The following is a 14,700-nucleotide window of genomic DNA, read 5'->3' on the forward strand; positions in this document are numbered from 1 at the left end:
GGAAGGATTCATGATTGCCATACAGGATCAGGTCATAAATACTAAAAACTACAGAAAACACATACTCAAAGATACAACACTCACTAATGACACATGCATAAAATGTCACAACATGCCAGAAACTATACAACACATCAATTCTGGTGCAAGCTCTTGGCATAGACACAGATTATTTACACAGACATAATCAAGTAGCAAATATAATACACCAAGAGCTTGCAAAGAAACACAAATTGGTAGACATCCACAAACCATACTACAAATACATTCCACAGACAGTATTGGAAAACAACACGCACAAACTGTACTACGACAGAGCCATAATCACAGATAAAACAATTTACCACAACAGACCAGACATCACACTCATTGGCAAACACAAGAAAATTACATACATTATAGACATAGCCATTCCAAACAGTCACAATGTACAAAACACACGCACTGAAAAAATTAGCAAGTACAAAGAACTCACCCAGGAAATAAGGCATCTGTGGAGGATGGAAATGGTGCTTATTGTACCTGTTGTTCTCTCCTGTACAGGTGTGATACCACACACAACACAAAAGCCTGGGAACATTACAATTGAATAGAAATGCATACATCACACTACAGGAGGCCACTATACTGAATACACGCGGCATTGTTAGGAAATTCCTGAATACAGACGCTGACACAGTTATTTAATTTTTGTGTTTGGTTGCAATGCTTTGACTCTGGTCCGGCATAGTACACAGCCACCGGTGTCAATTGAGTATAACCCACTAAACACAACAATAATAATAATAATAATAAATAATAGTTTACACAATCACATTGTACTGTGTGAACAACAGTTATAACTCCAGGCAAGTACCAAACTCAAACTTGCCCATCCAAATGGTAAAGTATGTAATGTGATTCATTACTCCATATGATTTTTTTAGGAAATTGGAGATAATGGTCATCTCAAACATGAAGAAAGCATTTTGTAAGTTACTTAAATTCTGTGCGCATAATATCCTGATATTATAATATTTAAAAAAAAAAAGAATTATAAGAGATTAATTCAGTGTCTTTATGTCGAGTCTACCCACAAAGCCAAAATTTCTTCTCTTGCTTTTAAATCTTTTTACATAATAACAGAATAGTTTTCTAATAAAAGATTTCTTAGAAAAGTAAAAAAAAAAAAATTTAAACTTATGATTCTGTCCAATTTTTTGAATTGATTCTATATATTTTGCAGACAGATTCAATTAAAAATAATTATTTGAAACAATATATATAAATAAAATAAAAAACATTAATGAAGTATTTTGATAATTCAAAATAAAGCTAGTTTTAAATTTTTGTAGTATGAAAATATTATCAATTATACACATTTGCTACTATTAAATAAAATTTTTACTGTTTCAAAATAACTTTATTTAATATTAAGAAGAAAGGAAAAATTAACTTTTATACTTTTATTAATGGATTTCTTTTTCTTCTTTCTTTCTTTTTTTTTTTTTTTTTTAGTTAGTTAAAAAGTTGTGAAAAGGAGATATACATTGTTAAAGAACATTTATTTTAATTTTATTATTATTATTGTTTAAACAGCTACTAAATTCTCTGAGTTGTAAATTTCTTTTGATATAATAGAAATAATTATATATATTATATGTTTACTAAAAATGGAATAAGTATATAAAAACATAAGGAATTATAGTTAATAAATTGATGCAAGAGAAGATTTATTGATTAACATTATAGAATGAAACAATTTAAATACAAAGTTCAAGATATTCATACATCTTGGAATTTTTACTTTTTTGGTGCACAATATTAAAAATATGCATTATATTTTATACAAATAATAAATGCAAATATCAGATGATGTGAATTAATTATGATAGTTAAAATCATTATTGACAAAAATTCTTAAGTAAATTTTTATAATTTCTATATATTCTTAAAATTTTTTGATTTTGGTTTATAAAATCTATAGCTACTGGTGCTTCTACTACAGTATATGCAGTTAAAGATTTTGGTGATCCAAATAATGATGATGCTGTTGAAAAAGAAGAACAGTTCTTAATAAAATGGAAAGAATGGTCACATTTACATAATACTTGGGAGTCTGAAAATACTCTTAGGGAACAGAAAGTTAAAGGTTTAAAAAAATTAGAAAATTATTTAAAAAGAGAAGACGAAATTAAATTTTGGTAAGTTTTTCATTTGTGCATTTTATATATGCATATTGTATATTAAAATATAACTATTTTAAACATAACTATATTATTATGGTTGCAATTATAAACTTTTAGTAAATGTAATGTATAATTTTTATTTCTTAATGTAATAAATAACAGGAAAATTATTATATATTTTTGATTTATAATTGCATTGTTTTAGAAATACTGATATCTGTTGTTTGGTGTATGATGTAAAATTCATATTGTAGTATTCAGTTATCAATTTAGATAAAACTTACATTTATGAAATGCTACAATAGCTGTAATTATAGAAGAATGAATAGTTTCTAGTATATATAGTATATCAATTATCATCATCATTAGAGTAATTGAATTTTTTTCATTATATTAAACTTTTTTTAAGTTGGTTATTGCTGAAAAAAATAATTGGAATTTTTTATGATTGGATTACATTTGAAATAAATCATAAAATAATTTATTATATTTTTAAATAACTATTCTTTGCAATAATTAAATTTGAAAAATGAATATTTATTAGAATTTTTTTTATCATCAACTTTATTCACCTCAAAACTAATATAAAATGACTTAATGAGTTATTTTATATTAGATGTTTAGAATTCATATCAACATGCAAAAGCTTATGTAGAAAATAATCATTTTTATGTTCTCTGTTAATTATTTATAACAATTCTTAATGTAAATTAAAATTTTGTTGAACATTGGGTGTTGTGTGATGTTATGTAAGAATATTATATTATTAATTTACTGTCTGATTCACATGAAAATCTAAATAATTTCATTCTCTTAATCTATATGAGGTTTTTATGGAAATACAAAGATGATATTAATGTTAAAATTGAATTTATATTTGTTTAAAATTCATATAGACTAGTTTAAAACTTAGGACAAACTGTAAATACTTTTAAATTTTATATAATAATTCAAAGAAGTAATAAGTTTTCACATGTTATATGAAATACTTCAAATGACATAAAGTAAATGTTTATTATTTGCATAAGATAGAGCTAAATTTTAAGATATTTAAATAAAATTATGTGACTAGATACAAAAGATTTTGATAATTTTACATTTCCTTTCATTATTATTTTTACTTGACAAAAAATTATTTTTTCAAGTTTAATTTCAAAGCAAGAAAAATAATAATAATACAGTAGAGTCTCAAAAACTCGGCCTAATGTGGACCAAAGGGTGGCCGAGTTTGTGAAAATGCCGGGTTATCGGGAATGGGGTTAAAAAAATAAGTATGAATGTTTCCTCAGAAAATACTGTACTGTACTTGTATGTATTGTTTACTTGAGAATACAACAGAGAATAAACTGCCCAAATACCCTTAAACAAAGGAAAAGTACATCCTTTATGAAGGCATAGAGCCTTTACTACATGAAAATGAAAATTAATGAATACACTGTGTACAGTAATTTACCTGATAAGACAGACCTCAGAAAAATACTTTATGAGGCATAAAGCTGTCTATAATGAAATTAATTAACTAAGGATTTTTTTGCCTTGCCAGGGTGTGGCCGAGTTATTTGGACTGCCGGGTTATCGAGTGCCGAGTTTTTGAGACTACTGTAATAATAAATTCTTTATTCATATTAAGGAATCCTTGTTACAGGGGGTAATGATTAAGGTATAAGTAATACAATCATAAGTAAATATAATTAATTTGATTATTTATATAAGAAATAAAAATTAATTAATTGAACATCTAGTTATTTTCTATATTGAGCATTCAAATCATTAATAATTTGGTTAAAGAAATTAACAATTTTATACATATTTATTTTCGTTAAATTGCCCAATTTAAATCTATAATCAAATTCATTATTTGAAAAAAATATTCTTAGAGTTTGAAGTTTTTGATGATATTTTTCAACGCAGTACAGTCTCTAATTAAATGAAATGCAGAAAAGTTGTTGGAATTACACCAATAACATGATTTAGTCTCAATTGTAGTAAGATACGTTTAATATTTAAAGTTGTATTCATTGTAATAATGTTTGATTGAGTGGGAAAACTTAAGATATGCAAGTACCAAGGATGATATGTTGAGTTAAGTAAAGCGTTTTGATCGCTAATTATCGAATGCGAAATCGCTGACTCCATTATCATAGTGTAGGCATTTTTCCAATTGTCAAACGAGTTGTCAAATAAGGTAGTAGATACACTCAATGATTGTAATACTTTATTGAATTTGTAGATCCAAGTTGTTTTATTGATACTCTCATTTTCCATTTGATTTTTCATTATATGAAGTAAAAACATTATATTATCATCGTTTGAATGTATTAAATGGTAATAAAATCTTATAATCTTTTCATAAAGAAGGGGAAAAGTTGACATCTGTTTGTTTCTGAGCGTATAGCATAGCCAGGTATAGTACGTTCGAGTTTAAATAGTTTAATAGAATAGTCGACATTATTATTGAATTAAACATTCTCATATGAAGATTTAAATTTGAAGTTTTTAAACTAGCACCTAGATAGAGAGTATTATTTATTAATTGATTCATTTTCTTTATTAAGGTATTTCATATGCATTTGGAATTTCCCATTCCAATTGAAAGTTATACCTAAGTATTTTATATTATTGCCCAATTCTAACGGTTGATCATTTATATAAAAGGATTTCTCTTGATTTTCCAGTTTAATATTGTTTCTGAAAATTATTATTTTTGATTTATCAATATTGATCGCTAAATAAATTGATTTCAGATAGTCGTTAATTTTATTAAGCTTATGTTGTAAGGTAACTTTTGTTGGGGCCAATAAAACCAAATCATCGACGTATAGAATGTAGTGAAATGTTCTTCCATATATATAAATGCCTTCTGAATCATTTAAGAATAGCCTATCTATTTCATTAATATAAAAGTTAAATAGATAGGGAGACAATGGCTCACCTTGTAAAATTCCTCAATTTATAGTAATTTCAGGGTATCGCTGATTTCCATATACAATGTTGATTTTATATGAGGAAAAAAGATACTTAATTGTAGTTGCAAATTTGGTCCCTGCCCCAAATATTTTTAATTTGTTAACCAAAGAGGGTACGTTTATAGAATCAAAGGCTTTAGTAATATCGATGAACAAAGCAAGAAAAATAATTATTGAAATTATTCAGCTATTATGTATATATTTGAATAAAATGTTTATTTTAATAAATAGTTTGATATCAAAATATTTTCAATATTTGACAGGAAAGAAACAGCAACTCCAGAAGACATTGAATATTTTGAATGTCAACAAGAAATGGCAGTTGAATTGAGGCAGCAACATATGAGAGTTGAACGAATTATTGGTGAGAAATAGTCATTTATTATTATTTTGCACATTATTTTGATTTTATACACAGGGTTCCTACGCATCTGGAAAGTCAGGAAAAATCAGAGATATTCATTGTTAGGAAAAAGTCATGAAAGTCAGGGAATTTACATTTTTTGCTGCCTTGTTGAGTTTTTTTCTGATAATATGCTTGACCAAGTATTGTCAATCTGCAAGCAGCAAGAAGTAATGTGTGCAATTCTGTGCCACATTACTTCTTGCTGTGCAGAATATTTTCAGGATCCAAATTTTCTCCAAAACTTTAAAAAGTACAAAAATGATAAATAATAACATTTAAATTAAAATTATTTTTTATTTTTTATTTTAATTATTTTGATTGCATAACAAAAGAATTTTTTTTTATTTTTAATGAGTTATTTTATATTAGATGTTTAGAATTCATATCAACATGCAAAAGCTTATGTAGAAAATAATCATTTTTATGTTCTCTGTTAATTATTTATAACAATTCTTAATGTAAATTAAAATTTTGTTGAACATTGGGTGTTGTGTGATGTTATGTAAGAATATTATATTATTAATTTACTGTCTGATTCACATGAAAATCTAAATAATTTCATTCTCTTAATCTATATGAGGTTTTTATGGAAATACAAAGATGATATTAATGTTAAAATTGAATTTATATTTGTTTAAAATTCATATAGACTAGTTTAAAACTTAGGACAAACTGTAAATACTTTTAAATTTTATATAATAATTCAAAGAAGTAATAAGTTTTCACATGTTATATGAAATACTTCAAATGACATAAAGTAAATGTTTATTATTTGCATAAGATAGAGCTAAATTTTAAGATATTTAAATAAAATTATGTGACTAGATACAAAAGATTTTGATAATTTTACATTTCCTTTCATTATTATTTTTACTTGACAAAAAATTATTTTTTCAAGTTTAATTTCAAAGCAAGAAAAATAATAATAATACAGTAGAGTCTCAAAAACTCGGCCTAATGTGGACCAAAGGGTGGCCGAGTTTGTGAAAATGCCGGGTTATCGGGAATGGGGTTAAAAAAATAAGTATGAATGTTTCCTCAGAAAATACTGTACTGTACTTGTATGTATTGTTTACTTGAGAATACAACAGAGAATAAACTGCCCAAATACCCTTAAACAAAGGAAAAGTNAAAATAATATATTATGTATCACAAACTAATAGTATTAAAAAATTATTAGGTAAAATATGTTCCTTGCAGCAATCACAACTTTATTATACATTTTTTCTTTTAGGTTTTTTTTCTTTAATTTAAAGTTACAATATGTAAAATTAACAATACGAGTACTCACTAAATTTCTTAAATAATGAGTACAATCTAGAGATATGACATGTCACGGGGTACGCTAATGAAAAAAGGTTGGGAACCACTGCTGTAAGGGATGTGAGGATTAGGGAATTTGTACAAAGTTTGTCAGAGAAAGTCATGGAATGGAAAACAAAAATTTGAATAGAAATCCTGTATACACATTTTTAGTGGTAGAAAAATGTCAATATTTATAGAAAATTTTGAAATTAAAAAATTATTTCATTACAATCAAAGAATAATTAGATAAATTATCATCATTAATAACATTCAGCTGAAAACCTAATTTTAACAGAAATGATGGTAAGAACATTCTATGAAAAATTGATCTGTTATTTATTAAAAACATATTACTTAGAAATATCTTTAATAAAAATGACTAAAATTTGTAGATAATTAAAATAAATCAATTTAAATAAAATTAAATTTATTGTTTATACAGCTTTATTCACATTAATGTTGAGAATTTTAATCTTGTCACTATATAGTATTATTGGAATTCTTGTAAATGATGCTAATTTATTCAGTAGTTATTTGTTGAATATTTTAAGGGAAAATCCTATAGTTTTTTTAATATTATTATGATTATATAATTAATAATTAAAAGTACTGATGTAAAAAAAAAAAAACAATTTTTCAAGGAGTCCAACAGGTCATTTTTTACTAACAAATTAACATTTATGAATAAAATGTTTTTCTGGAGGTATTAGAGTCCTAACGTTTAATTCATGAATAAAAATAATCTATTGAACTCATTGGAAATTTTATTTTTAGCATCAGTGCTTTTAGTTTATATTATGGCGTCAAATGCTGTGAAGAATAATTAACAATTATTTAGCTTTTGAAATGAATAGCTTTTATATGTACTGTAAGTGCTCTTATAGGATTTAGTGGAAATGAATTATGTATTTAAAGAAGTATTTCATTTTAGAACATAAATATAGTTGCATGACAGTTATATACAGTAGAGCGTCGTTTATCCGAATCATTTGGGGACTGGGGTTGTTCGGATAACTGATTATGTACAAAAAAATATATTAGCCTATCCCATGTTGAAATTTTTCTCCGTTGCTGATGCATTCTTAAGTACACTCTCGTGGTTGCGCCAGTACTTCCACCTAAAACACACAAACCAACAAAAATATTGGAGTAGCCCAAGATATAGCCAAAGATTGCAGCGCCACAGCACTAGCGAAAATTTAAATTTGCTGACTGAAATTCTTTCGGATAAACGACGCTCTACTGTATTTAGTACTTAACTATTTTTTAATTAAAGATAAATACTAGTTTCTATTGTTTTTTTAGCACATGCACCATCAAAGAATGGAGATGTGAATAGTACAGATTACTTCTGCAAATGGGAAGGATTACCATATTCTGAATGTACTTGGGAAGATGGTAACTTAATTTGCCAAAAATTTCAATCAAAAATTGATGAATATAATAATCGACAAAAATCACAAAAAATACCAAGCAAAGTTTGTAAGGTAAGATTGAATTTAAATCATATCGAGCATTTTGTTGATAAAGTTTTGAAAATATTTTGTAAGATTTTAGTAGTGCATAATTAGAAAGCTTTTTAACTTTTGTTTTATTAAACTTATTTTTCTGATATTTTATATAAAAGAATTAATTTCAGAATTTATAATTTTAAATTATTATGCATTAAACCAGATTTTTATAGATACAGTTTTTTTTAATTAGTTAATAGTGCCAAAAAGCAAACGTTAAAAATATAAATTTCACAAATAAATTTATATATTAACTTGTAAATTTATACTATAAATTTAAATGAATAAATAATTATTTAAATTTATCTTGATTAAAATAATATAATTTGTTTTATTTTATATTTGATGATAAAAATAATGTGTTAATGGTAGGTTTTAAAAGCCCGTCCAAAGTTTACTCCATTAAAACAACAGTTAAAGTACATGGGAAATTCTGATGATTTACAGCTCAGGGATTATCAATTGGAAGGTTTGAATTGGCTTGTTCATTCATGGTGCAAGTAAGTATATCATTTTTGTTGAAGAGAAACATAATGGCAGTAAAGTTAACACAAACAAGTATTTTTACTCAGAATTGCACAAAATTTTGAAAATTTAATATATTACAGTACCTGTGAATTGTAACAAAAACTTTCAAAACTATAAGAAGAAAGTTGTTTTATCATTATAAGTAAACATTCTAAATATTAAAAATAATTTTATATAACATTTTTTAATTAAAATATAATTTTGTTTAAATTTTAAATTGTTTTTCCAACACTTAAATATTTTTGCTGACTGCTGGCCTTGATTTGAAACTAGATAGCTGATATTTCAAACAATGTTAACTTGCTTATACTTAAAATATTTAATTTTTGTTTCATAAAGTTGCCTTCTTTTTAATGAAATTATTAAAACATTAAAATAAATTTAAATTTGATTTTGTTTTGTGCGAAAAACACAAACAATTTCTATAGTTATATTGCAAAAGAAAAAAAGAGTTTCAATTAATTTTAAAAATTGTAATTAAATATTCAAAAAATGCAGGCAAAAGTAAATAAATAAAAATTATTGAAAATAATAATAATTAAAACTCTGGCCTTTACACTGTATCTGCAACTAAAAATAAATTCAAATTAATTGAGAACTAAAACAATGTTTTTAAAAATCATTTAAAAATAGTTTTGAAATTTTTAAATTTGCATTCTGTGTGTTCAGCAGTAACAGAGCATTTTGCTTTTAATATATATGAAGTGTGCAATGCCATGTCTTTTTTTTTCTAAATGCATTTTATTGGAGAAATTAATTCTAAATGCAATGTTTTCTGCTGCAAAAAATATTGTGGCAATAGTGGCTTTGTAAGTGGCTGTATTTTGAAGTTGAATTTAATTGCAAGCCATATGGCATTGCACACTTCATATACGGAATACAGATTGCCAGTTAAATCAGTCCAATGGCGGCCTGGTGGCAACCCTAAAGTCACCCTATCTCCCTTAAAATAGGGACAGTTAGTACCAACTGAGTACAGTCTCTCACTGTCTACCATAACAGATGTCACCTCATGTATGGGCATTGTGTAATCTCTCCTTTGTCGACATGAAAATTTCCAATAAACTAATCCAGTAGAGCGTCGATTATCCGAATCAATTGGGGACTGGGGTTGTTCGGAAAATTGATATTTCGGATAACCGATTATGTACGAAAAAATATATTAACCTATCCCATGTTGAAATTTTTTTCCGTTGCGTGTTACTTCACATTGAATTTTCGTCGATGCTAAGCCTAACGAAGACTATTGTATCGTTAAAAATTATTTTTTTATTTTGTACAAACAAAATAAATATATTGAAAAATATAAAAACAATAAAAAATTATACTTCAGAAGTTAATTTAGTATCAAAAATGTAAAATATTTGAGTAGCCCAAGACATGGCCAAAGATTGCAGCACCACAGCACTGGCAAAAATTTAAATTTGTCGACTGGAATTCTTTCGGATAATCGACGCTCTACTGTATTTAATTGTTAATATCATAATTTGAAAAAATTTTTATCTTTGACTGAAATAAAAATTAATTTTCTTATAAATGTGGAAGAATTATTTTTAAGAATCTGAAATTGTAACGAGATATTTCTAATTCCGATTAATTGTCCCATCACTAATATATATATTGAAATTAAATTTTAATTTTTTCTTTAAATTTAATTAAAATTGACATAAATGATTTATTTACAATTATTAATTCTTTGTCTTATTATTTATATAGGGAAAATAGTGTTATTCTTGCTGATGAAATGGGATTAGGAAAAACTATACAGACAATATGCTTTTTGTCATACTTATTTCATCAGTATAGTTTGTTTGGACCATTTCTACTAGTAGTTCCATTGTCAACTATGGCTTCTTGGCAACGTGAATTTAGTCAGTGGGCTCCTGAAATGAATGTTGTTGTGTATCTTGGTGATGTTGGCAGTAGGAATTTGGTAATATATTCATTTTATAATTAAAACATATTATGTAAAATCTTAAGGATTGTGTTTTTATTAATAAATTTTTCAATATGTTACTAGAAGGTTGCTTATATTGTACTACTTGTTTTTTAATTAGTGGAAATATACAAGGGCTATTTTTTAAATAAGGTCTGTTTTTTAATAAGAAGAAAAATACTGTAAATATCATTAAAATAGATTTTTTCCCTTATTCTACATACTTTTATCTACTTTTCTACATAATTTCCATTTTGGTTCAAACATTTGTCATACTGCTCAAAAATTTTTTAAATTTTGACTTCAAAGAAATCTGCCATCAGAAGACATTAGGCCACGGTGCTTGTCTTGTATGGCATGGCAGAGTTTTCTCAAGATAACAATAAGCATCAGAATTGAATGTTGTGTTGTGCCTCTTGACATAAAATCCACTAAGAAAGTCCCTTTCCTGTTCCCTTTCCCCAAAAGACAGTTACCATGATCTTTCGTGCTGAAATCGAATAACAGATCGTATCTTACAGTCGGCAGGCGACTCAATTTTCTTAAACATTATAAACTTCTACAGTTTAGCACATAGACAGACAATACGGCTGCATATGGCATCTAAACATGCACAAAGCATGCTGAAAGCAGATGCTCATGCACACTGCTGCAATCGCGCGTCATTCTCACTCTCATTCATAAATGGACCTTATTTTAAAAAATAGCCTTCGTATATATAATTTAACTATTAAAGTTTATCATATTGTTCTTTATCTATCATGATTACTCAGTGTTCTAGTAACAGGCAATCAAAAATTAATATTTTAAATTTCACTAGTTAAACTAGTGAAATTTTTGGCAGCTAGTTTAATTAATAAACTTTATTTATTGTAAATAAAATAATACAGTTAATTCTTGATGTAGTGATCATTCAATATAGTGAATGATTTAGCTTAGTTCCATGAAAGTTTATGGTAATTTAACAAAATGCTTATTTTACTAAATATTTTTTATAAAAGATTAATTATAATTTGTTATTAAGTGTGTTTGTGTACACACAGTAGAACTTAGTTAAGAACTTTTTCAAGGGATCAATTTAAGAAAATTTCTTAGGCAGAAATGAAAATATAGCTTTTTTCAATACTTCTATATTTATGTTGCAATGTTCTGCTACATTACAGCTATTTAGGCTTATTTATTAATTAATTATCTATTTATACACTTTATTTATTTAAATATTGTGTAATTTAGCCTGCTTTATCTGTTTTATTATGTAAAAATATGTTTATGATTTCCACAAATAAAACTACAGATCTACAAATATTATATAAAATTTGTTGAAGAGTGGGCATATTCTGCAAACAGCAATGCTGCAGCATTGAGTGAAGTTGCTGGTTAAACAAGTCTTTAGTATAGCACATTTTTTGTTATGTCTGTCATGCTTAAAAATGAGTGAAAACATGAATTTAAATTTAAAGTTTGACAAATAAATCATCAATATAATTCTGTGTTTGGAAGAACAGAAGAGAATTATACATACAGAAATATACAACATATAATCAACACTCATTGGATATCTGAGTTCTAAATCACTACTACATCATCTGCTGGTTAAGGAACTGAACACATTTAGCCAACTTTACAGCACTGCATTATAGCTCTGAGCTAAAGTGCTGCATATGTTTTGTTTGTTGAATACCAGTATTACCCACAAATTGATTGGCAAGCACCAAATCCAACAGAGCACTGTTTTTGAGCCAAGATGGCTGCTGAAACAGGTAAGGAACTGACCACGTGTTTGTTCAGTATCTGAGCAGATTCAGTTTCTATCGGTGACGACTACTGCGAGGACCAAATGGAGAATGATTTGTTCTACATTTGGTCCTCGCAGTAGTCGTCACCGATTGAACTTGTGTCAAATTTTAGACTATATCGGTGACAGGAAACGTTGTCTTGTAGAAGGTGAAGCCGTTTTGGATATATGAGACGTACACACACACACACACACACACACACACAAAATAATGTGTGCTACAAACTTTTGACTGACCTATGTTGTATAAGTGCTGAATGACTCAGCAAGGCAGCCTTCAGATTGGCACTAATTTTAACTATTATGATAAATAAAACTTTGTTTTTATATTGGAACATTGTGTATACTGCTTAAAATATTTAAATACTTCTCACCTGTTAACGTGTAATAAACATGCTATCACATGTTTACAAAAACCATACAGCCCCGCTTCGCACGTGCATTCTCCCTGTAATTGAGATGTATTAAAATGACAATATCTGAGATTGCAACACTAAAGCAACAAACATGAACTTCGGTGTTGTTGTTAGAGTTTAATCCACAAAATACGACGTGTCCGCATCCAAAACAGCTTCACCTTCTACAAGACAATGTTTCCTGTTGCCGATATAGTCTAGAATTTGACATAAATTCAATGATTTGTTCTCCATTTGGTCCTCGCAGTAGTCGTCACTGATAGAAACTGAATCAGCTCAGGCACTGAACAACCACGTGGTCAGTTCCTTACCTGTTTCGACAGCCATCTTGGCTCAAAAACAGTGCCCTCTGTCAGATTTGGCATTTGCCAATAGAGCTTTTCAAAATTTGCTGTTTGTTGTAAGCATTATTGCCAGATAACCATGTAATAAAATTATAAAATCTGTGTTCAAAATAGTGAAAAGTTGCACAACAAATTTTGTGATTTTTTAAATGTAATTTTTTTCTTTTCTCTACACAATAAGTATAACAAAATTTTCAATAGGATGAGTTGAGAATCTCAAGAGTCCATTTTCTAATGCAGGACAAGAATTTCAGTGAACTTGTGGGAAAACTTTCTGAAATGAGAATATTTGTTATGGGAAAAATCTGCATATTTCTTGTGGAGAAAAAATCAAGACTTTTGAAATTAAACTTTTTACATGGGAAAGTATTCTAATGCAGGAACTTCTTAACAGAGTTGTTAACACATTGTTAATTGTTTTCGACATGACTTACAATTAAGAAATTTAAATATTTCATTATTATTAAATTATACTGATTTGAAATTTAAGTTTAAATAAATAACAAAAACAAATAATAAAAATTTAATTAATTTTTCTTATTTAAAATTTGATAATTTATTTATTATTTGATGATATTGGCTGATATGAATTGTTAAAAATTGACCTAATAAAAAATAAATGTTGATATATAACATTTATTATGCATATTATTCAAGCTGTATTTGTGAATTGGCATTATTTTTGAAATCTTAATAATGTTTGGAATTTTTATAAAAATTTAGATGAATTTTAATTATATCATATTACTAGCTTTGTTTCAGTTTGAATACAATGGTGTAAATTTGGAACAGCTTAATTTTAAAGTATTGTAAAATAATTTAGACATTAATACCACTTAAATTTACAAATGATATATAAATGTTTAATTAATCTTATAATTCTTTACTTTTTATTAGATTAGACAGTATGAATGGTGTCATCCTGGAAATAAAAGATTGAAGTTTAATGTATTAATTACAACATATGAAATATTATTAAAAGATAAAGTATGTAGTTTTGTTTTATTATAAATTTCTTCTAATTACAAAAAAGTTTTTGTTGAAATAAATTTTTAAAGTGCCTTGTTGTTAATTAATGAAGGATGTGAGAATTGATATATTTTTTAGAATATTAAATTCAAGATAAAATGTATATGTTTAAATAAACAAAATTATAGATTTGAAGATAGCATTTATAAAAGCTGTGAATTTTTAAAATACAGTAGAACCTCCATTATCCGGACCTCCATTATCCGGATTTTCGATTATCCGGATTGTTCAAAATAAACAAAAATTTTACGAATTTGCTGATTTGCACTTGGCGAATTACGACACTGTTTATGTAC

General features: G+C 26.6%; 1 protein-coding gene across 1 annotated transcript in view; it reads left to right on the top strand.

The window, feature by feature from the left end:
* The first annotated feature begins 1,964 nt into the window (after nucleotides 1–1,964).
* Nucleotides 1,965–14,700, top strand: part of LOC111613759 (chromodomain-helicase-DNA-binding protein 1-like) — a 97,577-nt gene continuing 84,841 nt past the window's right edge. The window contains 6 exon segments of the mRNA XM_023355106.1: nucleotides 1,965–2,183; nucleotides 5,398–5,498; nucleotides 8,151–8,332; nucleotides 8,729–8,856; nucleotides 10,601–10,817; nucleotides 14,273–14,362. Of these exon segments, the coding sequence (XP_023210874.1) occupies nucleotides 5,450–5,498; nucleotides 8,151–8,332; nucleotides 8,729–8,856; nucleotides 10,601–10,817; nucleotides 14,273–14,362 (666 nt within the window). The 5' untranslated portion in view covers nucleotides 1,965–2,183; nucleotides 5,398–5,449.

Source organism: Centruroides sculpturatus, unplaced genomic scaffold (genome assembly GCF_000671375.1).
Source record: "Centruroides sculpturatus isolate CEXI.00-Female unplaced genomic scaffold, Cexi_2.0 scaffold1673, whole genome shotgun sequence".
In the NCBI taxonomy this organism is placed as follows: Eukaryota; Metazoa; Arthropoda; class Arachnida; order Scorpiones; family Buthidae; genus Centruroides; species Centruroides sculpturatus.